At 43.9% G+C, this 25540-nt stretch overlaps 1 protein-coding gene across 1 annotated transcript; it reads right to left on the bottom strand.

Moving 5' to 3' along the window:
* Window positions 1-478: 478 nt before the first annotated feature.
* Window positions 479-19753, bottom strand: LOC143402182 (PRAME family member 12-like). The gene is made up of 5 exons (XM_077109742.1): window positions 19467-19753; window positions 18521-18838; window positions 17031-17431; window positions 776-800; window positions 479-719 (listed from the first exon to the last, which is right to left on the bottom strand). The coding sequence occupies exons 1-5, from the start codon at window positions 19751-19753 to the stop codon at window positions 479-481; spliced, it is 1272 nt and encodes a 423-aa protein (XP_076965857.1).
* Between the last annotated feature and the right edge of the window lie 5787 nt (window positions 19754-25540).

The following is a 25540-nucleotide window of genomic DNA, read 5'->3' as shown; positions in this document are numbered from 1 at the left end:
CATGGCTCCTGACCACGTCCTCCAGAAGTTGTGGTGAACATTCTGCAAATCCAGCACCTGAAGTTTCCACCTCCTGCAGGGAGGACAGCAGAGTCTCAGCCCTGAGGCCCCTTCCTTCACCTCTCAGCCTCTGCCCCATGCCCTACCTCTTTATTCTGTCTTGCTTTTCTCCACCCACTTCCCTCCAATACAGGCTGCTGACTTAACCTGTAGCAGCTGAGGGAGGGGCAGATTCAGCCCTCTTCAGTGGTCACCGCAGCTGTCACAAGCACCCTTCATATCTGGGACACGTTCCCAGATGGGGCTCAGCATGGGCAAGGTCTCTACAAAACATCTCTGGTGACACTCTTCAGCACCCAGTCTCCCCACCCACAGCCATCACTTCCTTGGTCCCCAGGGTGCTTCCAGGCCACCTGGGTCCCCCTCACCTGGGGCAATCCTGCTGGGCAAGCAGCATGTCCAGCCCATCCAGTGCTTCTCAAATCATCTCCAGCTGTGGCTTCCTTATCAGGGCCCCCAGGGGCAGGCAGGTAAAGGGCCAGGCCTTTTTCTTCAGGACCTCAGTGTGTCCCCTGCTAAAGGCCTCCACAAAGAGTGGTGGGAAGAGCTCTATGGGCAGGTCCTCCAGATCCAGGATGGCCCTGGACTTGTTGCTCAGCAGGCTTTGCCCTGCCAGCTCCAGCAGCGTGGGTGGGGACTGGGTGCTCATCCTGGGGACTCTGAAAGAAGAAGGATCCTGAAAAATGGTCCAGGGAAAAAGGCCACTATCTCATACATGTGCAGCCACTGGTAATGGGGTACTGGGGAGTCCAAAAGCTCACATCACTCATAATGGGGGAAAGCCTTTGATTATTATTTTGTACTTATAAAATGGGAAATGGAGTGTCATGTGACCTAATGCAGTAGGCTCCTCAGTTTTAACAACTACCAAGACTGCGAAAGGACTAGCCCTCAAATGGATGATGTTACTTATAATTTTTTTAAAAAAATATGCAATTATAAAGCATGTACCCATATTATAAAAGATTGGAAATTACAGCAGAGTCACAAGGATATCTGTTACCCATATGAGATTCTGCCATCTTATGGGGAGTTGAAGAGACAAAATGAATTAGAACAGAGTCTGTGAATTGTTACATAATATGGTTTTAAGACTTTTGTTTAATATGTTTAAACAAATTATAAAATTACAAAACACATATGCCATAAAGTATCATGTTTTGGAGGGATAGTATTGGGGATTGAATTCAGGGCATTCAACCACTTAGCCATTTCTTCAACCCTATTTTGCATTTAGTTGGAGACATGGTCTCACTGCATTGTTTAGCACCTGATGTTGATGTGGCTGGCTTTGAACACTAATCCTCCTGTTTCCTCAATCTCCTAAATTGCTGGGATTATAGGCATGTGCCACCAAGCACAGCAAAAAGTGTAATTTTAAGGATGCATAATATAAATATTTTTATTATCAGAAAATAGAATTCCAGGGCTGGGGATATGGCTCAAGCAGTAGTGCACTTGCCTGGCATGCGTGGGGCACTGGGTTCGATCCTCAACACCATATAAAAATAAAAAAAATAAAGATATTGTGTGTACCTAAATCTAAAAATTAAATATTAAATACAATAAATAAATAAATCTTCCTTAAAGAAATGAAAATAGAATTCTAATCAATTAGAGTGAAACAGGATTGCAATCTACTTAAGTAATTTTAAAGTGGGTGGGACTGGAGCTCAGTGGAAGAGCAGTTGCCTAGGACATGTGAACCACTGGGTTTGACCCTCAGCAGCACATAAAAATTAATCAACGGTGGTCTGGGGATTAGATCAGTTGGTATATGCTTGCCTCATATGCACAAGGCCCTGGTTTCAATCACCAGCACTGCTAAATGAATAGATAGATAAAAGAATGAAGTCCATGTAAACTTTTTTTTTTTTTTTTTTTTTTTTTTAATGTAGGACATGCGTGGACAAGCCTATAATCCCAGGGGCTCTGGAGATTGAGACAGGAGGATCATGCATGCAAAGCCAGCCTCAGCAAGAGCAGTGCTAAGCAATTTAGTGAGATCCTGTCTCTAAATAAAATATGAGGGGCTGGGGATGTGGCTCAAGCGGTAGTGCGCTCGCCTGGGATGAGTGCGGCCCGGGTTCGATCCTCAGCACCACATACAAACAAAGATGTTGTGTCCGCTGAGAACTAAAAAATAAATATTAAAAAATTCTCTCTCTCTCTCCCTCTCTCTTTCTCTCTCTCTCTCTCTCTCATTTCCTCTTAAAAAAAACTTAAGTAAAAGGTCATATAAAGCCACTTAAAAAATAAAAAATAAATAAAATATGAAATAGGGCTGGGGTGTGGCTCAGTGGTTGAGTGTCCCTGAGTTCAATACCTGAACCAAAAAGAAAAAGAAAAGAAAGAAAGAATGAAAATAAACGAGGCATAAACTAAAGTGGAAATCTTAACTTTCAGGATAACGTAAAACCACACTGAGAGGCAAACACTAAGTCCTAAATTGGTTCATGAGTAAAAACAGAAAATTGTTCCTGAATCCGCACAGGTGAGGAGTTGATGCGGTGATGCTCAGGGAGGTGTGGGACTTACAGGATCTGTCCAGGTGTGTGGGGTGCTCGGAGCTTCAGCATGTGGTGATGGTTCTCCTTGGGCTACAGGACTCTTTTTTTTCTCCTCTGGCTTCGCAGAAGTTTTTCTGTACCTCCCAGTCCACGCCCCCACCTCCACCTTTTGACTAGTATCCAATCAGAAAGCAGTATCTAATCATATTCCCCAATCTCCACACAAATTATCCTGATCAGATTTCCTTTCTCCAGATTAATTGATTGAATCCCATGTTTTTGCAGGAGGGCAGAATCAGAATCATGCCTCCATCTATGCACTCCACACGGTGGACTGAATTTTGCCCATATGTGACTCTCCTGTTCCTGCCTGGAAGACAGAAAAGCACTGAATCCCTACAGTAAGAACAAACAAAACCCCCCAAATATCATTGTGATATCTTTGCCATATCCAAAATATTTTTTTAAAAAATATTTCCTAAAGATTCCATAGTAAAAGCAGCTTTTTGAAGATACTAGCATCATCCATGAAGAAAACAGATTGAAACCAGGTGTCCAACAGTCACATAGGTGTGACATTACCTTGCAGTAGATCAGGGCCACTCAGGAGGAAGAATGGACACCAAGGGTGAAATCAGTCTTCTAGACTTGGGGCAAGACTTGTCCTGTTTGCTTGAACTGGGGATTGAACCCATTGGTGCTCTACCACTGAGCCACATCCTAGCCCTTCTCCTTTCTTTTCTTTGGATTTTAAGACAGGGTCTCACAAAATTGCTTAGGTCCTCACTAAGTTTCTGAGGCTGGCCTCAAACTTCCCATCCTCCTGTCTCAGTCTCCAGAGTCACTGGGATCACAGGCATGCGCCACCATGCCCCACCAGATGGAAAAATTGAAATCCACAGAGGGTGGAAACTGTGGGCAACTTGGAATGTTGAACAGAAAGACACAGGTTTGGATACCAGGTGTCCCTGACTTCAGGACAGCCACCACCTGAGAGCCTTCCTTCAGAATCAGGGACCCCCCCAGGGCACATCTCCCAGGCAAACTTGGCCCCAGGCAGTTTCCAGGGCCCTTTGGGCTGTGAGAAGTACACAGACAGAGGAAAATATGAAGAGTCTGAAAAATATAATTCAGGAATTGAGGACAGAGAGACAGAAAGAGAGGGAGTGCTTGGATGATGAGCCTTGTGAGGGGAGGACTTACAGGGAAGATGTAGAAGGAATGGTTTTATTGGCGTCAGTTACAGAATTGCATTTCTGGTTTGTTCTGTCTTTGTGTTAGTCAGCTTTTTCACGCTGTCACTACAACACTCAAGCCCAACAACTACAGAGGAGAAAAAGTTTATTTGGGGACTCATGGTTTCAATGTCTCAATCCAGAGACTGCAGTCCCTTGCTTGTGGCCTCACCTCCTAGGTGAGGCTGAACATCATGGTGGAAGAGTGTGGCAGAGGGAAGTTGCTCACATCATTAGGAAGCAGAGAGAGAGAGAGAGAGAGATGGCCACTTGCCAGATACAAAATATACACCCATATTCACAACCCCCAATGATCAGCTTCCTCCAGCCACACTCTACCCACCCCCACTTATCACTAATCTCATTAGGGATTGATTCACTGAGTAGATTAAGGCTATAAACCAATCATTTCTCCTCAAAAACATTGTCACATGTGAGCTGTTGGAAGACACATCATCTAAACCATTAAGGTCTTTTTGGGTCTCTTGTTGGAAAATATCCCTGCTCACATCACATAATCGTATGTTGGTTGGATATTTACAATTGGCTGAGGTTATCTTTGGTTTCTGTTTTACATAATGACTTACCACAAATGACCCACGTTTAATCTCTTATGTGTGCAGTAAAGTAGGGCTAAGGCTATTTCAGAGACCTCATTGCTTTTTAGGCTCCACAACATTTGAAGTCTAGTCTCCCTGAATTCTAAATTTCTCTGCCATTTGTCTGTGTGTCAGCAGCTGAAAGGGTGACTTCACTCCACAGCCCTGCCTTCTCTTACCACCCTTAACTTGGTGCAGGAAGCAGGTAGATGTTACTGTCAACCTAAGTCACAACAGACAGTGGCTCTCCAAAGAACAACTGTAGTCAGACATAATAGGGCAGGAATGCAGGACACCCAAAGAAAGATGAGTCAGAGCCCCATCCAGGAGGCAAAGGGAGACAGGGTTTCAAAGGCAGCTTTGAATCAATTATCACTGACTCCACAGATTCAGTACCAAGGGTGGCCTCAGTTCAAGGACAACAGGCAACAACTGGCCAGGTGTCCTCCTAGAAAACATGGGGGTACAGGTTGGGGTAGGTTTTATGCATAGCTGAGGTTGTAGCTGACAGGTTTGTGATAGTTGTTGCACGAGGCAGTGCTGCCCACCAACCTTCTCCTCGCAGCACCCTCACTCCCCCTCATCAGGATTTGACACATGTTATTCCCTGTTGATTTGGATGCCACTTATGTTTCCCTCTTGTGATGAAGATCTTTTCTCCTGAAGCATCTTGAATAATCCATTCTTTGGTTAGGGTTTGATTCTCTCTCAGTGCCAGGATGAACTTGTCCAGGTTGGTTCAGTCCCCACTGGGGGAATTAATGGATGACTAGGAATCAATATAGAGACCCATTGAGCCACATTTGAGCAACAGGTGGGATTTGAGGGAGTGGCTCTCAGGCTCCCTCTACCTGGAAGTCTCTGTTAAAATCAATTTTGTCTGTTCAATATGCATTGGTCTCTCATCTCCAGGCTCCAGGCCTCTGATTTTCTGTTGGGAGCTGGACTTTTGCAGAAAGTTTATAGATTAGGTGTTCATTTAAAAAAATATATATTTAGGTGGTGATTTTATTTAGTTTTAGTTTTCTCTAGCAGTGGGGATTAAACCTAGGGAGGGTTTAACACTCAGCTACATCCCCAGCCCATTTATTTATTTATTTATTGAGACAGGTTCTCACTAAATTGCTCAGATTGCGGCCAAATTTGAGATCCTCATGCCTTAGCATCCTAAGTAGATGTGATTACAAGTGTGCACCACCACACCCTATTTTGAATTAAAATTTAAAAAGGTAGAACATTTGCCTAGCATTCAGAAGAACCTGGATTTGCATCCTTGCATGAAAATTATAAATAAATATATGGATAAGTAAATAAGCAAACAAAAAAATCAGAAACTTGTGTTCAAGTACACTATTTAGAGTTATTTTTCTTCATTTAATTTCTTTCTTTTTTAAAAAACTTTTTTTGCATGAAGCTGATTATAGTTACTTTTATGGAAAAAATCCAAATGGTTACACTTTCTGATTAACACTTAGAATACCCATGCTTAAAAATGTGTTGAGAATTTGCTTTAACACGATATTTAAAAGGTGATTTGATTGGCATACATTTTAATATAGTGTCCTGAAGTATGTCTGAAAACATATTAAAATTTTTATAAATTTAGTGGAATTTTGAAGCAAATATTAATAAAAGAGCCAAATAAATGTAACATGAACAAGGTTATATCATGTCTTATTTGACAGGACTTCCCATCTCACAAATTAGGCTAATTGCCTTAATGTCTTTCTTCTAGAATTACCTTGAGAAATTCTGGAACCCTGTGGAACATCCCAATGTTAGCTCAAGGTCAAGTGACAATGTAGAATTTGATCCTAGAGAAGTTAGTCAACAATCTCAAAAGGTTTAAAGCACTTAATGAAAGTAAGGGCCTAGATCATTATAAAAGATAAGTCATTTAGCAAGAGTGATGAAAGATTTTGAAGCTAATATAGAAAGTTGTGTCATAGAAAACAATAATTCAAATTGTAACAGAGATGACTCAGTTTTTCTTTTTCCAAGTAATCTGAGACCTTGTTAAAACCAACCTGAAGTTAGGAAGGCTGAGACAGGAAGACTGAGAGTTCAAAGCCAGCCTCAGCAAAGTCAAGGCACTAAGCAACTCAGTGAGACCTTGTCTCTAAATAAAATACAAAGTAGGGCTGTGGACATGGCTCAGTGGTCAAGTGCCCCTGAGTTCAATTCCTAGGATCAATCAATCAATAAATAATAAAAGGTTACTCCCCACAGCTCTAGGACTGAGCATTGAACCAGGGGCACTCTACCACTAAGCCACCCGCCCAGTCCATTTTGTTTTATTTTGAAACAGGCTTGCCAAATTGCCAATTCTGGCATTAATCTTGCCATCCTCCTGCCTCAGCCTTCTGAGAAGTGGAATTACATGCATGGCTCATCTCACCTGGCTTAAAATGTCCTTGTTAGAGTGTAGCTATTTGGCAGTTGTTCATCTGGAACATTTCACATGAAAGCTATCACCGTTTTGAATTATCTTTGGTATAATTTGTCCACAATTTTCCAAATGTGCTTAAGAATGAACCATAATAATCTCAGTTGGAGTGCAGAAGAAAGGCTCTCCTGGCATTCCTTGGAGTTTGCAGGTCCCATTCTGATTTTTATTAATCTCTTGGGAGCCAAGATAAAATCTTATGATCTTGTTTGGAAAGTCAGGGGTTTGGAAGCAGTGTGTGTGTGTGTGTGTGTGTGTGTGTGTGTGTGTGTGTGTGTTTATGTGGTTTTGGCAGAGTCCTCCTGAAAGTTCCTTTGATCAAAATATCAAGCTTAAGGACCTTCTCTTGCATGGTCCCCTGCCTCCACTTTTGTCAGGTTTTGGTACAAATAAATTCATTTTGTTTCTGCAGAGTTTTACAGTAGTATCATCAGCAGGGACACTGTGGTCATGGAATATCCTCAGCCATTACACGGTCACCGTTGGCTCCCTTGAGTTGTCCTAATCTGATGGCAATCATTTGGCATGCATGTGGCTGCTGGATCATGTGTGTGTGTGTGTGTGTGTGTGTGTGTGTGTTTGTATAGTACTGGGGATTGAACCTGGGAAAATTTACTACTGAGAAATACCCCCAGCCTTTTTTTTTTTTTTTAATTTTGAGGCAGGGTCTCTCTAGGTTGTTCAGACTGGTTTGAAACCTTCAAATCTCCTGTCTCAGCCTCCATGTTGCTGGGATTATAGGTGTGCACCATGGTACCTGGCCATAGAGCATTTAACACCTTTGAGAGATTGCATTGCACCAGGGAGCAAGCACCTTATAATAATAGCCTCAGACTGCAAAATTCCTCTGGATGAAGATTCCCAGGAACAAAGATTTATCCAACTGAATAAGTCAATGGTGGAGCATGTTCTCATCTCATGAAAAGCACCCCTTTCTTCTTTAAAAACTTTTAGGTTTTTATCAGAAACACCACTGTTCACTAATTAGGGCACAAATTCCTTCCTGATGAACAGCAGGACAAAGAGATCACTTCCTCTCTGGAGTCTTCCTGAGGCCAAATCCCTCTCAGACTGCACTGCTAGTAGGCAATTCAAAGGGTTCAAACTGTTTGTAACAGTTGCTAAAATATTATTAAGTGAATTTTCCAATTTAGAGATTCCTACCTGAGGTAAAATTTCTCCTACGAAAGAATCCCTTCAGATGATTGGTACTCTAGTCCATTTTCTGTTACTGTAATGAAATACCTGAGACAGGCTTTTTTTTTTTAAAGAGATTTATTTAGCTCACAGTTCTGAAAGATACAAGACCAAAATCTGGAATTCCCCTTGGCTTGGCCTGTGGGAGCAAGCCAAAGAACAACCCAGGGCTCAGGGTCAGGCTTGTAAACAACTCTCAGAAGAATGGACTCAGCATCCCAGGAGAACCATTCCTTTCTAAGAACACACAAAGCTCCCAATACCTGAAGCTTTGAGGGATAAATTGCACCAAAACATAGCATAGGGATAGAGCTAGACATGATCACAGCCATCTCAGTCATTATGGCCAGTTTGCCCATCAGTTGATCCCAAGCCCTAGAGGCCAACAAAGTTGTTAGCAATCACAGAAACATGTTGTCCCAGTCACTGATACCCAGACCTTTACTTCTCTTTCGACATCTATCTTTTGCTGGGGATTTACCTCCCATAATTTTTTGTTTTGTATTTTAAGCCAGGATCTCCCTGGGTTGCTGAGGGTCTTTATAAGTTCCCAGGCTGGCCTTGAACTTGCCATTCTCATGCCTCAGTCTTCCCAGCTGCTGGGATTACAGGCATGTCCCCACCAGGCCTGGCCTGGCCTGTTTCTTAATATCCACTGACGTGTCAGACACAGTATAGTTTTTTAGAATGTCCTTGTACTGCCCCGGTGGAATTCCACTGTCTTGCTGCTGCTTGAGACACTTCTGCCTTAAGTCTCCAATAAGGGTTTTAAACTGTTTCTGGCATTAGGGAAGGAAAATGGAATTTATCATTCTTAGGGGTTCATTGTCCATGCAAACAAAACAAAAGAAAAACAAACAACATATATATGTTTACTAGATAAAAACCACAGAGATCTAGGTTTCCCACTCCTGTAATTGCAGCAACTCAGGAGGCTGAAGCAAAATGATTGTGCTCTTGAGGCCAGCCTGGGCAGCTTAGCAAGACTGTGTCACAACATAAAAAATGAAAAGGACTGGGCATGGAGCTCAGTGGTAGAGCACTCACCTAGTGATCCTGGGTTCCATGCCCTGTACTGAGACAGGAAGGAAGAAAGGAAAGAAAGATAGACCTGAGTGAACACTAGGAGTGAATGGTGGGATCTTAGGGACATGAGAGATAGAAACAGGGCCAAAGGCATCTGTCCCTGTCTCCATGATGTCTGTCATCTGGAGCCTTTTGAGTTCTTCCCAAAGTGGGATATTTCCCAGGCTGCATCAACCCTAATCAGTTTCTATGTCTCTTGAGCCCATAAGGGAATTCTCTGTAGCATAATGAAAGGAGAGAGTTTGAGTAACAGCCAATCAGGAATTGGGGAGCATCAGAGTTAAAAAGTTGAGCATGTTTATGCAACCTGTCAGACGCAAGTGCCTATGGGAAAATGCAAAAGGAATCTTTGTTGGTGTGTATTGGTGTTGCAGCTCCAGGGATAAAATCCAGGGTGCTGTCCATTGAGCTCTACCCCTAGCCCTTTTTATTTATTCTTATTTTTAGCTTCAGTGAAATTTTATTCTAATTCTTTGAAAATTGATAAACCATATCATATTGTAAAACTCAAATCACCAAAACATTCTTTCCCATTCCCCATATATCCACTCTCTTCGGTCATCTCAGTAAATGATAGTCTCTATAATGAACCTCAAGTAACTAGAACTTTTTTCTTTCATTATCTATCTATCTATCTATCTATCTATCTATCTATCTATCTATCTATCTATCTATTCTAATTAGGCATATATGACAGCATAATGCATTTTGATTCACTGTACACAATTTCAGCACAACTTTTCTTTTCTCTGGTTGTACATGATGTAGCATCACACCATATGTGAAGTCACACATGAATCATCCCTTTATTAAATTTGAGATAGGTCTTGCTATCTTACACAGGCTGGCCTGGAGTTTGTCATCCTCCTGCCTCAGCCTCATGAGTGGCTGTTATTATACCCAGAGAGTTCTTTTTGTTTGTTTTTGTTGGTTTGGGCTGTGCCTTTTTCTTAAGTGTTTAGCAGAAATCACCCATATTTTTTTCACTTATGTTTGCAGTCGAAACAGGCTCAGGATTATTTTTAAGACCTAGATGATGGTTTTAGCTGAGGAATATTTGAAGCCCAGCCTTCAAATTTGACTTGTCTTACCTTTTTCTTGTTTTGGGGCATCTTTTGAGGCAGCTGAGCAAAAGGGTTGAAATGGCAAGGTGTCACTCTCAGTTGCCACCCTTGACTTGGTGCTTGGAACTAGAGACAGGTAGATGTTTCTGCCACACAGGTAACAACAGAGAGTGGCTCTCCAAACACTGACTTTAGAAGGGATAGGGAATGCATGATACTCAAGCAAAGGGAGTCAAGGGGCCCATCCAGGAGGCAAAGGAAGACAGGATTTCAAAGGCCACATAAGGTGTTTTGAAACCATTATCATTGGCTGCAACAATGCAGTAACAAGGGTGGCCTTGGTCCAGGATGACAAGCAGCTGCTGTGAAGGGTGTCTTTTCATAAAAATATAATTTTGTGCAGGACACAGTGGTGCATGTATGTAATTCCAGAGACTCAGGAAGTGGAGGCAGGAGGATTGCAAGTTCAAAGCCAACCTGAGCAACTTATTGAGGCCCTAAGCATCTTAGTGAGACCCTGTTGCAAAATAAAAAATAAGAAAGTGTTGGGGATGTGGTTCAGTGGTATAGGGCCCCAGGGTTCAATCCCTGGTACCTAAAAAATTTTAAAGAAAGAAAAATATTTTTATGCACACTTTGTGGTGAATTTTGCATAAGGCTGTGGTTCTGTGAGTCTTTTGTTATGGCTCTTGTTAGCAGGCAGTTGTGGTCCAGGATGCCCACTTCCTAGCACCCTGCCACCCCTGCTGTGTTGGAGTGGTGTCATTTTGATGGAAAACTTTCACCATTAGCTTCACCTGTAAGTACACAGTTGTTCACAGCTGATCAGCATCCTCAGCAAGGACACAACCAGTGTTGGATTCCTTGAGTTGTCTGAAACTGATGGCAGTAGTTTGGAGTGTGTGGTTGTAGGAATGTGTTTTGATAGTAAAGTGACTACAACACTTGGAGCAACCAGGACATCTTTATTGCAGCAGTGCAACAGAGGAGAAAAGAGAGAAAGAGAAGAAAAATAGAGCAATGGAGAGCAAAAGGAAGAGAAGAAAGAGAGAGCAAGAGCAAGAGAGGAGGGGCCTGGCAGGGATGAAATTTTTAGAGCCCAAATCTAATGGGGTATCTGGGTCTGCAAGCTGCCTTGTTGGCACTAGAGGGGTTGAGTGTTCAGCCTTGAGCAGGAGCTTGGGCATTTGGGCTTGAAGCAAACAGGTGATAAAGAACAATACAGAAGGGTTGGAGTGGCCAGGTCACCCTGCATCTAAATTTGTTTAGCATGCCCTGCAGACAGCTTATTCAGCCTGTCCTGAACCTAACATGTTTAAAACCCTTTAAAGTCAGGAAATCAAGCATGGGGACTATAATAGAAATAATTGCCAATGGCCTAGGGAAAGGTATGCTGATCCTGCTTGCTTGCTTGATTATTTAGTTTTAGTATTGGAGATTGAACCCAAGGGAGCTATACCATGGTTGCTAATAACTCAGTATCCCTGATGCCAACCCTATAAGGAGTACACAGTTTTCAGAAAAAAGAAAAAGAGTGTTTGTTAATTTGCTAGCAAAATAGGAAATGAGGAAACTCCTGTTCCAAAGGCTGTGTTTCTGCCCATCAGCAGGACCAGGTTTTATAAAAGAGCAGTTTCAGAGAAAATGACATTAGAAAGGAGAAAGCAGGAAGGATAAGATCATGGAGGAGAGGTAATGAAGAAGATTTGGGAGAGAAAAATGTAAGTTTCAAAGCTACAAGTGATATGTAAAAGAGCATTAAGTGAGCCCCTATTACACACCAAACTAATTCCTAACTTGCTCTTTTTTGGAGAAACTGGGGATTGAACACAAGGTTGTCTGACCACTGAGCCATGTCCGAGGTCTTTTTTGTTTTTTATCTTGAAACAGAGTCTCCCTAACTTGCCTAGGTTGTACTTGAACTTACAATTATCCTGCCTCAGCTCCTGAGTTGGTGGAATTACAGGTGTGTGCCACTGTGTCCACTACAATCTATTAAAAAAAAACAAACAAACACCTGTGCATCTCACAGTATAAGAGGGCAATAAGGACTGTTTTAAATTAGGGTTAGCAACTTGATATGGGATGCCCTCAAGGTGGACCACCAAACAAGTGATAAGAATGACACCTGATAGGGTCCAGTCAATTTTGCAGACAATTGAGATGAGGCAGCAGGCTTTGGGGAGTGGTAAAAGTACCAAGTCACCAGGGGACAGAGTGGGAAAAAAAGAAGAGGCACAATTGGCTTTGCCAGAACAACATCCCTGTATTACCAAAGAAGGATCCTAGTGTAAGCAAGAAGGGGACAGAAAAGATGAGGAGCAAGGGGTAGTAGAGAATCAGAGGGTGGTGAGCTGAGCAGGGAGGTGGACTATCCATATAGAAGCTCAAAGAGTAGATGTTGAGTGGCTTCTTTGGGATGGTCTGTGACAGAGGATGAGCCAAGGAAGGAGTTTAGTTCAGTCTAAATGTAACTCAAGGGGCAGTAGACATTGAGGGAAGCTCCCTTTGCCAAAGTGAAGGCTCTGATGAGGACAACAAGTTCAGCCTGCTGATATTGGGAGTGGAGGCTCTTACACAATCAAGGCTAGAAAGACTATTGCCTACCCTGCCTGATGAATTCCCTCCTGAAAGAAGAAAGAGTCATCTCTGAACCAAGACTCAGAGTGAACTTGCGAAGGAGAAGGGATGAGAAGGTCAAGAATCTTGGTGCTGGGCCAAGATCTAAGTTAACTTTTGTGTCTCAAGAGGAGACTTGTCACTGCCATCTCTAGGGGGTAGATTGAGAGGAGGAGGGGAGGAGAAGGGTAGAGTCACTTCCCCATGGGACCTGTGTGTGGATAAAGAAGAAGAGCCCTAGGTGAATGGAAAAAGGTATGTGGTCATTGTCCTGGTCCCTCAGTCCAGGGTCCAAACCAGCTCAAATCCTCAGAGGGGAGAGAAAATCTGTTAGCATCATGTCTGCTCTGCAAAGAGAGGGATAGCATCAGCAAGAAGGGAGGGCAAGTGTTGTGATTGGGCAGAAAATGGAGGAGGTTTTGACAGATGTGAATGGGCTCATGGTGTGAGGTGGTAGAAGGACTGGAAACATCCACCTCAGAAGCGAGTCATAAGAAGGTACTGGCCAACAGAATAGGGGATGGTCCTAAGGTAAGGGTGAGGGTCAGGGGAGCAACAGGTGAGTCTTCATGGAAGCATCTATGAGGGGAGAAGCAGAGCATAGTCCCCAATTTTGTGATGATGTCCCTTCTCATAAGGGGAACAGGACACTGTGGAATGACCAAAAAGGAATGAGTAAAAATTAGAGAGCCACAAAAACAAACAAGGCTAGGTGTCTGTAAGGGTTGGTAGTCGGCCCCCAGAACACCTTGGGGACTGAATATGTAGCCCTGGTGTCTAGGAGAAAGGACATGGGCCTACCTGACATATGCAGTGTTACCCTGAGTTTCCATGGAGTGATGGTAGTGGTTGGGTGATGGGGACCTGGACCTTTTCAGTCCTCTGCAGCCAGCCCTAAGAGTTGGAAAGGGGAACCCAAAGGGCCAGGTGGCTGGGGGGACCCCATGTGCTCAGGGAATGTGAACAGTCCAGTGTCCCTCTTGATGACATTTAGGACAAAAATCCAGAAAGTATGAGGCTTGGGACATGTACGAGCCCAGTGACCCATCTGACCACGTTTAAAACAGGGTCTGAGTGGTCCTGAGGGACCATCCCATGGGGCAATGATACCATGGACAGATGGCTTGAGTGAGCATCTGCTATCTCTGCTTTCAGGCCTTCTCACCTCTCTCATCATACACCTTAAAGGACAGTTCCAGACCTCAGCTTTGGGATTTAGAAGCCCATCTCAAAGCATCTGTCACAAGGAGACAAAATTGCAATGTATGTAGTCCAGGGGAGAAATAAAGAATGTCCACGTGCTTCTGCCCCTTTCGGTTCTTTATTCACTCAAAATACTCAATGCAATTTCACTCTATAAGTCCTTTTTTAATATTTATTTTTTAGGTGTAGATGGACACCACACCATTTATTTATTTTATGTGGTGCTGAGGATTGAACCCATGTCCTTCCCATGCTAAGTGAGCACTCTACCACTGAGCCACAATCCCAGCCCTCTAAGGTTCTTAGTCAAGAAAATGACAATCCTTAATGCTAGGCACTGCAATAGACATAATCAATTCACAGCAAACAATTCTAGATTAATTTTAAGCATTGCAAACACACTTAATCATGACAGGCTAATGACAGACATTCCCTCTGCATGCTTATTCTTCTGAAGCCTCCTTGCTGAGCCAATCCCTCCCCCAAACACCCTTTATCTTGTAGGGGAACCAAAGAGTGCTTCTCCCTCCCTGTTCTCAAGGGTAGGTTTTAGGAGTCTCTGCTGTGTCTCTAACAATTAACTTCCAACTGTGTCTTTTCTATTTAATACTTATAAGGTTCTTGGTTAGCACCTGGATGGCCATCTTAAATGACAGCTGCCATTTTAAGGAAAATATTTCACTTTCCTGACCAAGAGTGTTTCTGAGAAAGGCTCACCACCATTCAAATTAAAGAATGCTTTTCATTGTGTTCATATGGGCTCTGGTTCTCCTCACAGTTAAATAATTTTCTTCAAATTAAAACATACCCCTGGAGTCACATCAGTATTGGATTTACTTATTCATTTATTTGTTCACATACATTTGTGGTTCTGGGGATGGAACCCAGGCCCTTCCACATGCTAGGCAAGTGCTTTACCATTGAGCTATGTCCCTAGGCCCTCAGTTATTTTTTATGAAGTTCACTAATTTTTGTAGAAAAGCATGGGTTCTGGGTCCCTAGATTGTACAGGGGAAATTGGCCAGTATTCCAAAAGGGGATCTAGATGCTTTTGATGCAGATGCTCAAAGAAATGTGCACCTTTCAGTAGCACTCCAGAGAGTGGAACCCAGTCCCCTTCTGACCCGGCCACCCTTACACACCCAGTCCTGTTGGTCATGACATCCTACAGTTATGGGCTGTCTCACAGCACACATGAACCTAGAGTCAAAAGATGAGGAATTCAAAGAGCAGTCTGGGTTCTTTATCCCTAGGGCTGTGTGGGGACACATGCAGCTTTCACTCCTTATACAATCCAAGGATTCTGGACACACCAGAACATCTTTAAGTCCCTTTTTGGTCATGAAAACCCTTAAAACAACCAGTGATGACACACTGCATATTGCAGATTTTCCTTGCCTTTATTTGATCCTATAATCCAGCAGCAGAGCAGAATGAATGCTGTTCAGAACTCCCCACCCCACCCGCCACACATGCAAGTTAGACATAGAGCCAGAGGAAAGGAAGTGTCATAAAGAGGGGTGAGGCACACAGATTGCTGTGTGGGGGACAGATGGGCTGGCTGTGTAGGACCTGGACTCTGCTACCTGTTCCAAGAATGAGCTGCAGTCTGTTTACAGATCCAAGTGGATTCTAGTTTACTGTGTATGGAGAAGCCTTCAGGCCCAAATTAGAAAATGTACACAGGCAGGTTTAAGATAACTCAAAAGAAGATTGGGTGGACCTCCTTCTCCTCCTTGGATGGGAAGCTAAGGCTAAGGTCACTGCATAACCCCACAAGCCTGAATTCTCAGTAGGAGTCATCATTTAGGGGATCTTGGCCTAGGACCAGGCAGCACAGGCAGGGCCACCCATTTGCCCACAGCCACCTCATCCTTCCTCATCCTCTGATCATCTGCTGATTGAAAACCTTGTGTCTTTGGGTAGGGAGAGATGGGAAGTATTAGGGGAACATCTGTCAGTTATGAGCAGCCTTCTCCCCCACCAGAAGGTGGTAATTTATTAAGTTTAGTTTAGAAATATTTGCAACTGTTATCTACCTATATAATTCTACTATTTTGATGAAAGCTAATTTGGACGGTTTCATTGGCCATGACTACATTATTTCAGGAAAGACTTGGTAGCAGGATGACAGGCAAGATTTTGTGAGGCCCAGAGACCCTATTTTATTCTCATTGCATCCAAAGACCAAGACACCAAGTTTCTAGGTCTATGTGGAGACCCACAAGGATGGGTGTACCTTGAGTGTCTGGGTGGCATTGAGATCGCCTAAGAAGGGCTTTTTGAAATTTTACTGTCCACTTAGAATGCTCCAGGCCTCCTGTGTTCCCCTACATGGATTATGCCACAGTGTAGCCACAGATAATGACCTGATTTCAGTTTGATGCTTTGAGTTTCTGGGAATGAACCTCATTGATCACCAAGTACTTGGTGGTATTTCTCCGTAAGCCCCTGGAGAATTTCAGTGTCAAAATCGGAAAACTGGGTAAAACCATCATGGAAGATGTCAGAGGACTAATGTTGAGATTCCGTTCATTTCAGACTATTTATTTATGGACTATCCATGAAAAAAAATAGTTTCTTCATAAGTGCATGAAGTCTAATCCCATTCTAAAAATCCAGGCCCCTTGTTATGACTCTATACAATCACATATGGCACTATACAGAATGTCCAATCTTCAGGGATTTCCTTCCAATGTAGCCCCAGCATCTGATTCCTTGCCCCATGGACACTTCTGGCAGTGTCTGAAATGCTGGGCTCTGAGTTTCCTTCATGATCCCTCTACATCCTGGTTATACACCCGATTGCGTAGAGGGCAGCTTTTTATACACACCCAACTAGGCAGCTGTTGGACAGAAACAGTGATTGAGGCCCTGGTTATAGATAAATATGTGGCCACATTGAGGAGAGGGTATAGTATAGAAAATAAGGACCTTTGGCTGCCTAAAGTCCTTCAATAGTGCTGTGAGCTCAGCACAGAGTTGGGAACATCTCTCTCGGTAGATGGCACCCTGAGCATCATAGCTCTCCAGAGGGGTAGGGTATAGCTCTCTGCTCAACTGGCTCAGCCTGGCAGTGTGACAGAGCAGATTTCTGAGGAATGACATGGAGATGTGATTCCAGAAAAAGCACAAGGTCCTGAGCTGAGAGCAACGGCTCAGGGCAGGCAGGATGGCTTGGAGCTGGGAGTCCGCAATCTCACAGGCTTCCATGTCCAACCTGTTCAGGGTGGAGGCGTCAGTCTCCAGCAGAATTTTGAGGGGCTCTGGACTGAAATTGGTCAGTTTGATGTATCTCAGATCCAGGTGTCTTAGCTGGCTGGTGTTTGGGCATTGGGAGAGATTATTCCAGTCAGAATCTGAGAGTGGGCAGTTGGTTATTGAGAGGGCCACCAGGGGGGTCTTCAGGTGCCTAAGGAGGATTCAGGCAGTTAGTTCTGAGGGAGAAGACAAATTGGCCCAAACCCAAGGTCACTGTGACCACCTGACATGGTGGACATTTTGTAGAATCTGCTCATTCAGGTCACCCCATTTCAACCTGAAACTTTCACCACTACTTGTGTGACCAGGTGGGTCCTCCATCTCTGTGAATGTCACCCTCAATGACAAGCAGAAATCCACATATTTAGCCACAGGAAGTCAGGATGAGTCATGTACCAAAGACAAATCCAGGAAAGATTGCCACAGTCTCTGGCTGGGCACAAATCACGAGTCACCACACAGCTTGTAGATTCAAACAGCAATTCTTTATTCTCAAACTCACACCGGCCGTCTACAAACACGTTCTGGGGAAATCCACGTTTTCTGCCTAAATCCACACTCCTGGGCTTCTGTCTCCTAATTATCAACTACAGGGTTTGAGGGCCACTCAGCTGTCTCTATCGGTGGGGCTGTTGGTTGAATTACACCCTCTTGTGATAAAACGGAGTTAGTAACAGCCTCCTGTTGTGGCCTTTTTCCTAACAAAAGATGTTACAAAACACACTGGAGTTAACCTCTGCAGGGCTCACTCCCTGTCCCCTCAGAAAGGACTTACTTCCTGCTCTTCACTCACAACCCCTGAGTCATCACCTGGAGCTCAGACCTGCCTTCCCAGGAGGAAATTAGAAGTGGGCTCCTCTGCTCCCAGAGGGAGGACACAGAGCTTCCTTGTTGAACAGGTACAGGTGTGGGGGCTTCCCTCCTTCAAAGTCCTCACCTCTATCCTACTTTGTACCCCTGTCGCTGTACAGGGCTCCCAGGGAAGGAACCTCACTAGCTCCTGTCTGCATCAGCTTGCTTCCCAGCATGATGTCACTTCCCAGACCATGAACCCTGGTTTAGTCCATTGCTCTAACACAAGTTAGGAGATCGAGCTTTAGGATACAACAGAAACAGATGATGGGGTATTTACCTTCCAGTGCCTTGTTCACCATGAGAGTTTCAGTGGCTGGCACACAGTAGGTGCCCTTTCATATTTACTGATACTGGTCTGCAGAGGATGCTCACCCCCCTTACTCACCTCAACACATGCTCCAGGTGGCCCTCAAGGGGCAGGACAGCATCCACACAGAACTTCCTCAGGCAGTCCATCCTGAGGAACTGTGAGGGGAGCTGGGAGAGCAGCCACTCCTGCTCCTCTGGGGAGGTGTGGGCAGGCATGCGGACCTGGGAGACAAGCAGCTTCCTCAGGTTCCTCATCTGGCCCAAGAAAGGAGCATAAGCAGCCAAGGTGGAGGGCGCCCAAGTGCAGTGCACTTCCACCTTTTGGACAGAGTCCAGCTGCAACAGTCTCAGGACCTTCCTGTTGTGGCCGGTGGGTTTCCCAAAGATCTTCAGCCTATTGCAACACAGGTGCAGCCTGTCCCTTCTCTGTGTGACCCATAGGAACAAGAGAGTCAGGAATTCATCCAGGGGCCCTTCTGTGAGGCACAAGTCTATGAAAATCTTCAAGGGCAGCTTAGCTGCCATTGCTGGACCAAGTTTCAATGTTAGATTCTTCTTAATGTCCTCTTGTGAGCAGGCATCCACCAAGGCTCCAGACCACATCCTCCAGAAGTTCCGTGGAACCCTCCGCAAATCCAGTACCTATAGTTTCCACCTCCTGCGGGGACCACAGCAGAGTCTCAGCCCTGAGGCCCTTTCCTTCACCTCTCAACTAATGCTCCCTGCTCCACCTCTTCCTTCTGTCACACTTTTCTCCAATCCATCCTGGTGCACCCAGTTGTACAGACTGAGGCAGGGGCAGGTACAGCCTCATTCAGGGGTCAGCACAGCTGCCACAAGCACCTCCACATCTGGAAGCCTTTCCCAGATGGGGCTCAGCAGGACCAAGACCTCTCCACCCCTCCTTGCTGGCCGCACAGGAAGCCTGTGGAGCACACTTCAGCAACCACTCTCCCTGCCTATACTCATTCCTTCCCTGGCACAGAGGGTGCTCCCTTCCAGGCCACCTGGGTTCCCCTCACCGGGGGTGATCCTGCTGGGCAAGCAGCATGTCTAGCCCATCCAGTGCCACTCGGAGCATCTCCAACTGTGGCTTCCTCATCAGGGCCCCCAGGGGCAGGCAGGTGAAGGGCCAGGCCTGCACCATTTTCTTCAGGACCTCAGTGTGTCCCCTACTGAAGGCCTCCACAAAGAGTGATGGGAAGAGCTCTGTGAGCAGGTCCTCCAGATCCAGGATGGCCCTGGACTTGTCGCTCAGCAGGATGCATCCTGCCAGCTCCAGCAGCGTGGGTGGGGACTGAATGCTCATCCTGGAGAGTCTGAAAGAAGAAGGATCCTGGAAAATTGTCCATAGAAAAGGCCACTATCCCATTCATTGCCAGCCACTGGGAAGGGGGTACTGGGGAGTCCAAAAACTCACCCCAACCTTAATGGGGGAAAGCCTTTGATTATTATTTTGTCCTTATAAAATGGGAATTGGAGTGTCATCTGACTTAATGCAGTAGGATCCTCAGTTTCAATAATATACAGTGGCTCAGAAAGGAGTTACCCTCACATGAGTGATGTTATTTTCAATTTCATAAAATTAAATGGGCAATTATAAAGCATGTGCCCATATTATAAAACACTTGGAAATTGCAACATTGTCTCATAGATATCTGTTAAACATGTGAGAATCTGCCACCTTAGGGGGGAGTTCAAGAGAACAAACACATCAGAAGAACAGAGTCTGTGAACTGTTGCATGAGATAGTTTGAAACTTTATGTTTGTTTAAACAAATTATAAAATTACAAAACTACATAAGCCTTAAAGTATAATTTGGGGGATGAGGCGATATTGGTGATTGAATTCAGGACACTCAACCAGTAAGCCACTGCCCCCAGCCATATTTTGTATTTTATTTGTAGATAAGATCTCACTGATTTGTTTAGCACCTTTTGTTGCTATGGCTGGCTTTGAACTCTAATTTCTGGCCTCCTCAAACTCTGAAGGTGTAGGGGTTACAGGTGTGTGTCACCATGCCCAGCAAAACAGTATAATTTTAAGGGCACACAAAATAAATATTTCTATTATCAGAAAATAGAATTCCAATCAATTAGAATGAAATAGGATTGCAATCCACTTCCTTGGTTAAGTAATTTTAAATTGGCTTTGCCTGGAGCTCAGTGGAAGAGCACTTTCCTAGGACATGTGAGGCACTGGGCTTGATCCTCAGCAGCAGGTAAAAATTATTAAATGTTGGGCTGGGAAAATACCTCTGTTGATACAGTGCTTGACTCACATGCACAAGGCCCTGGTTCAATCACCATACCACCAAATAAATAAATGGATAAATAAATTATATCGTCCATATAAACTTTAGAAAACAACAATTTAGATAAAGAAAAAATGCAGGGCATGCGTGCACAAGCCTGTAATCCCAGGGTCTCCAGAGACTGAGAGCGGGGGATCATGCGATCACAGTCAGCCTCAGCAAGAGCAGGCGCTAAGCAACTCAGTAAGACCCTGTCTCTAAATATAGCACAAAACATGGTTGGAGATGTGGCTCAGTGTTTGAGTGACCCTGGGTTCAATAGCGCATACCAAAGAAAGAAAGAAAGAAAATTGAAAGTGACATAAGCCAAGGTGGAAATCCTAGTGTTTAGGATCAAGATAAAACTACACTGAGAGGCAAAATCGACGTTGTAAATTGGTTCATGAGAAAAGACAGGAAAAAATTTGTTTCTGAATCTGCACAGGTGAGGCGGAACAGGGTGATTCTCAGGGCAGTGAGGGACTTACTGGATCTGTCCAGGTGTGCAGGGTTCTCGGAGCCTCAGCAGGCCAGGCTGGTTCTCCTTGGGCTCCAGGACTCTTGTGTTTCTCTTCTGGGTCCACAGAAGCTTTTATGGACCTCTCTGACCACGCCCCCAGCTCCATCTGATTGACTGGCATCCAATCAGAAAGCAGTATCTGATCAGGTTCTCCAATCTCCACCCACTTAATCCTGATGGATTTTCTTCCTCCAGATTGACTAATTGAATCCCATGGTAATGAAAGTGCGCAGAATCCGGGAGAGTGTGAGTGTCAGGGGTGCGTCCTTCCATGAACTCCACACCATGGACTCAATTTTGTCAATATGTGATCCTCCTGTTCTTCTCGTGAGACAGAAAAGCACTGAATCCCTAAGAAAAAAACAACACCTGAAAAATATCTTTCAAAGGGTTCTTTGGCCATATCAAAATTATTTGATTTTTTCCCCCGAAAATTCCATAGTAAAAACAGCTTTTTGAAGACGGTAGTGTCATCCACGAAGACCACAGAATGGAAACCATGTTGACAACAGTCACACAAGTGTCGAGTTACCTTGCAGCAAATCTGGGCACACTCAGAGAGAAAGAGCAGACAAGGAGGGTGGAATCAGTCTTCTACACTTAGGGCAAGACTTCTCCTGTTTGTCTGTCTTTACTGGGAATTGAACCCATTGGTTCTCAACCACTGAACCACATCCCCTGCCCTTATTTTTTTGCTTTTATTTGGAGATAGTGTCTCACTGAATTGCTTAGGTCCTCACTAAGTTGCTGAGGCTGGCCTCAAATTTGCCATCCTCCTGCCTCAGTCTCCTGGGTTGCTGTGATTATAGGCATGGGCCAACATTCCCCATTAGACTTGGAAAAGTCTGAAATCCACCAAGGGTGGAAACTATGGGCAACTTGGGAATGGGAGAGAAAGACACAGGGTTGGACAGCAGGTGTTTCTAACATCAGGGAGGCCACCAACTGGAGAGTCTTCCTGCAGAATTAGGGACCCGAAGGTACATCTCTCAGGCAGTCTTTGCTCCAGGCAGTTTCCAGGGCTCTTTAGGCTGTGAGAAGTTCACAGGCAAAGGAAAATTGAAGAGCCTGAGTAAAAAGTAATTCAGGAATTGAGGAAGGAGAGACAGAAAGAGAGGGAGTGCTTGGATGATGAGCCATGTGAGGGGAGGTCTTACAGGAAAGATGTAGAAAAAATGGTTTGATTGGCAGCAGTTACAGAATTGCATTTCTGCTTTGTTGTTCTGTCTTTGTGTAAGTCAGCTTTTTCATGCTCTCACTACAACACCCAAGCCCAACAACTACAGAGGAGAAAAAGTTTATTTGGGGACTCATGGTTTCAGAGGTCTCAATGCACAGCCAACAGATTCCATTTCTTGGGCCCTCACCTTCAAGGTGAGTCTGACCATTATGGTGGGAGATTGTGACAGAGGGAAGGTGCTCACATTATTAGAGAACAGAGAGGGAGAGAGATGGCCCCTTGCCAGCACAAAATATACACACCATATTCACACGCCCATTGATCAGCTTCCTCCAGCCACACCCCAGGTGCCCCCTATTATCACTCAGTTAATCCCATTAGGAATTAACTTATAGACTAGGTTAAGGCTATAAACCAATCATGTCTCCTCCAAAATCATTCTCTCACAGGTGAGCTATTGGGAGACAAAGCATGTAAACCATGATGATCTTCTTGGGTACTTGTTGGAAAATACCCCTGTTCACATCACAGTTTAATACTTACTATGGTTGAGATGATCTTTGGTATCTGTTTCACATAATGACTTGCCACAAATGACCCACATTTAATCTCCTATGTGTTGCAGTGATGTAGCACTAAGGCAATTTCAGAGACCTCATTGCTTTTTAGGCTCCACAACAATTGAAATCTAAACTCTCAACTGAATTCTAAATCTCTCTGCCATTTGTCTGTGTGGAGCCAACTGGAAAGGGTGACTTCATGCCACAGCCCTGCCTTCTCTTACCACCCTTGACTTGGTGCAGGAGGCAGGTAGATGTTTCTGTCAACCTAAGTCACAACAGACAGTGACTCTCCAAAGAACAAATGTAGTCAGACATAATAGGGCAGGAATGCAGGACACCTAAAGAAAGATGAGTCAGAGCCCCATCCAGGAGGCAAAGGGAGACAGGGTTTCAAAGGCAGCTTTGAATCAATTATCACTGACTCCACAGATTCAGTACCAAGGGTGGCCTCAGTTCAAGGACAACAGTCGGCTACTTGTCAGGTGTCCTCCTAGAGTTTGGGGGTGCAGGTTGGGGTGGATTTTATGCACAGCTGAGGTTGGGGCTGACTGGTTTGTGATAGTTCCTGCCATCAGGCAGGGCTGCCCAAGGACCCTCCCTTCACAGCACTCTGCTTCCCTTTCATCAGGATTTGACACAGTTCCTGCCTGTTGATTTGAGCACCATTATGTTTCCCCCTTGGGATGAAGATTTTTTTTTCTCTGTATGCCTCACATAATGGTTAGGGTTTGATTCTCTCTCAGTGCCAGGATGGACTTTTTCTGGTTGGTCCAGTCTCACATTGGAGGGAATTAATAGATGACTAGGAATCAATGTTGAAACTCATTGAGCCACATTTGAACAAGGTGGGTTTGGAGGGAGTGGCTGTCAGTGTCCCTCCACCAGGAAGTCACTGTTTAATTCAATTTTTCCTGTTCATTAGGCCTTGGGGTACCTTATCTTCAATCTGCAGCCTTTATTATTCTATGAAGAATTAGACTTTTGCAGAAATTTTATGAGAACAGGTGTTCATTTTTAAAAATATTTAGGTCCTGAATTTATTTATTTTTATTTTTTATTTTTTGGCATTGGGGATTGAACCCAGGAGAGCTTTACCACTGAGCTACATCCTCAGCTTTTTTAATTTTTTCATTAATTACTTAGTTAATTAATATATTCATTTATTCAGTTTGGGTACAAGGCTTGAACCCAGTGGAACTACACCACTGAGCTATATTCCCAGCCTATTTTTTTTTTTTAATTTTTTTTGAGACAGCTTCTCACTAAATTACTGAGACAGGCCTTGAATTTGAGATCCTTCTGCCTTAGCCTGCTAAGTAGATGGTGTTATGGGGAGTCCCTCCAGAAAGCACTCTAAGTCTGAATTTCAAATCAAAAGAGAGCTTTACTTACCTGATTAGGGACTGTTACCCACCAAAGAGACTCAAGCTCTGTGACATGACAGCACCTCCTATTCCATCCAAAAACTATATAAGCACAAAATCCACAACTCAGTGACTTGCTTATTGTCATGTAAGCTAGCCAATCATAGAAATTAAAACATTAATAAGTGGGGCCTCTGGGCTCTAGGCAGGACCAGAATTTTCCAGTCAGCAAGCCAGCACATTAACTTTGCAGTTTAGTTGACCATGGTCCTGGGTTCAAGCAGGTGCTAGACAGTCACATCCTGAATTTGGGTGGGGGTCAGTGGGGCGAGAATGTACTTCAAAGTCATGTAGACCCACAATAGCATTCAAACCCAGGATGTAGCTCTCCATGACCACCACTGCATCCTGAGTAGTTCACAATTTGTGGGGTACAAAGTACAGAATGGCAATTTCTTTTTTAATATTTATTGTTTAGTTTTTGGCAGACACAATATCTTTGTTTGTATGTGGTGCTGAGGATCAAACCCGGGCTGCACGCATGCCAGGCAAGCACGCTACCCGCTTGAGCCACATCCCCATCCCTGGAATTTTTTTTTTTTTAAATAAGAAAACAGCTTTCATTTCAGTTTCTCAGAAACAGCTCTTGTAACAGTTTTTCATGGGAGGCAGCAAAATGGAGTCTCAGGTGCTGCCTATGACAGTTCTTGCTTTATAATTGTCTTATCTCACTTTTCAAAATTTTATATCCATCATCTGTATTTTTTTTTCTAATCTAGAACCTATAACTGACACACTTATTTATTATATTTATCAGTTCATACCATAGCAGTTGGGATTACAAGTATTCACCACCACATCTTTTTTAAATTATAATTTGAAAGGTAGACAATTTGCCTAGCATGATTGAGGCCCTGGGTTTGATCCTTAGCAATTCTAAATAAACAAATGAATAGATAGATAGATAGATAGATAGATAGATAGATAGATAGATGAGGAACCTGTGTTCAAGGAAACATGTTAGAGGGGTTTTCTTCTTAATCAATTAATTTGACTTTAGTTATGTTCAGGGAATAAATCAAAAAGATAACTCTTGACAAAGATTTAGAATAATCATTATTCATATTTGCTTTATTTTTTAAGAGAGAGAGAGAGAGAGAGAGAGAGAGAGAGAG

Source organism: Callospermophilus lateralis, chromosome 6 (assembly GCF_048772815.1).
Source record: "Callospermophilus lateralis isolate mCalLat2 chromosome 6, mCalLat2.hap1, whole genome shotgun sequence".
Classification (NCBI taxonomy): Eukaryota; Metazoa; Chordata; class Mammalia; order Rodentia; family Sciuridae; genus Callospermophilus; species Callospermophilus lateralis.
The sequence above is the reverse complement of the archived record's forward strand: the minus strand, read 5'-3'. Positions and strand labels throughout refer to the sequence as shown.

What these genes read in the sequence shown, in the direction of transcription:
- LOC143402182 (XM_077109742.1), bottom strand. Translation starts at nt 19,753, where the DNA reads ATGAGCATTCAGTCCCCACCCACGCTGCTGGAGCTGGCAGGATGCATC. An exon ending in CACCTGGAGCATGTGTTGAG is followed by an intron (nt 17,432 to 18,520) that starts GTGAGTAAGGGG and finishes AATCCTCCTTAG; the next exon opens with GCACCTGAAGACCCCCCTGG. An exon ending in GGAGAGCTATGATGCTCAGG is followed by an intron (nt 801 to 17,030) that starts GTGCCATCTACC and finishes TGGACTCCCCAG; the next exon opens with TACCCCATTACCAGTGGCTG.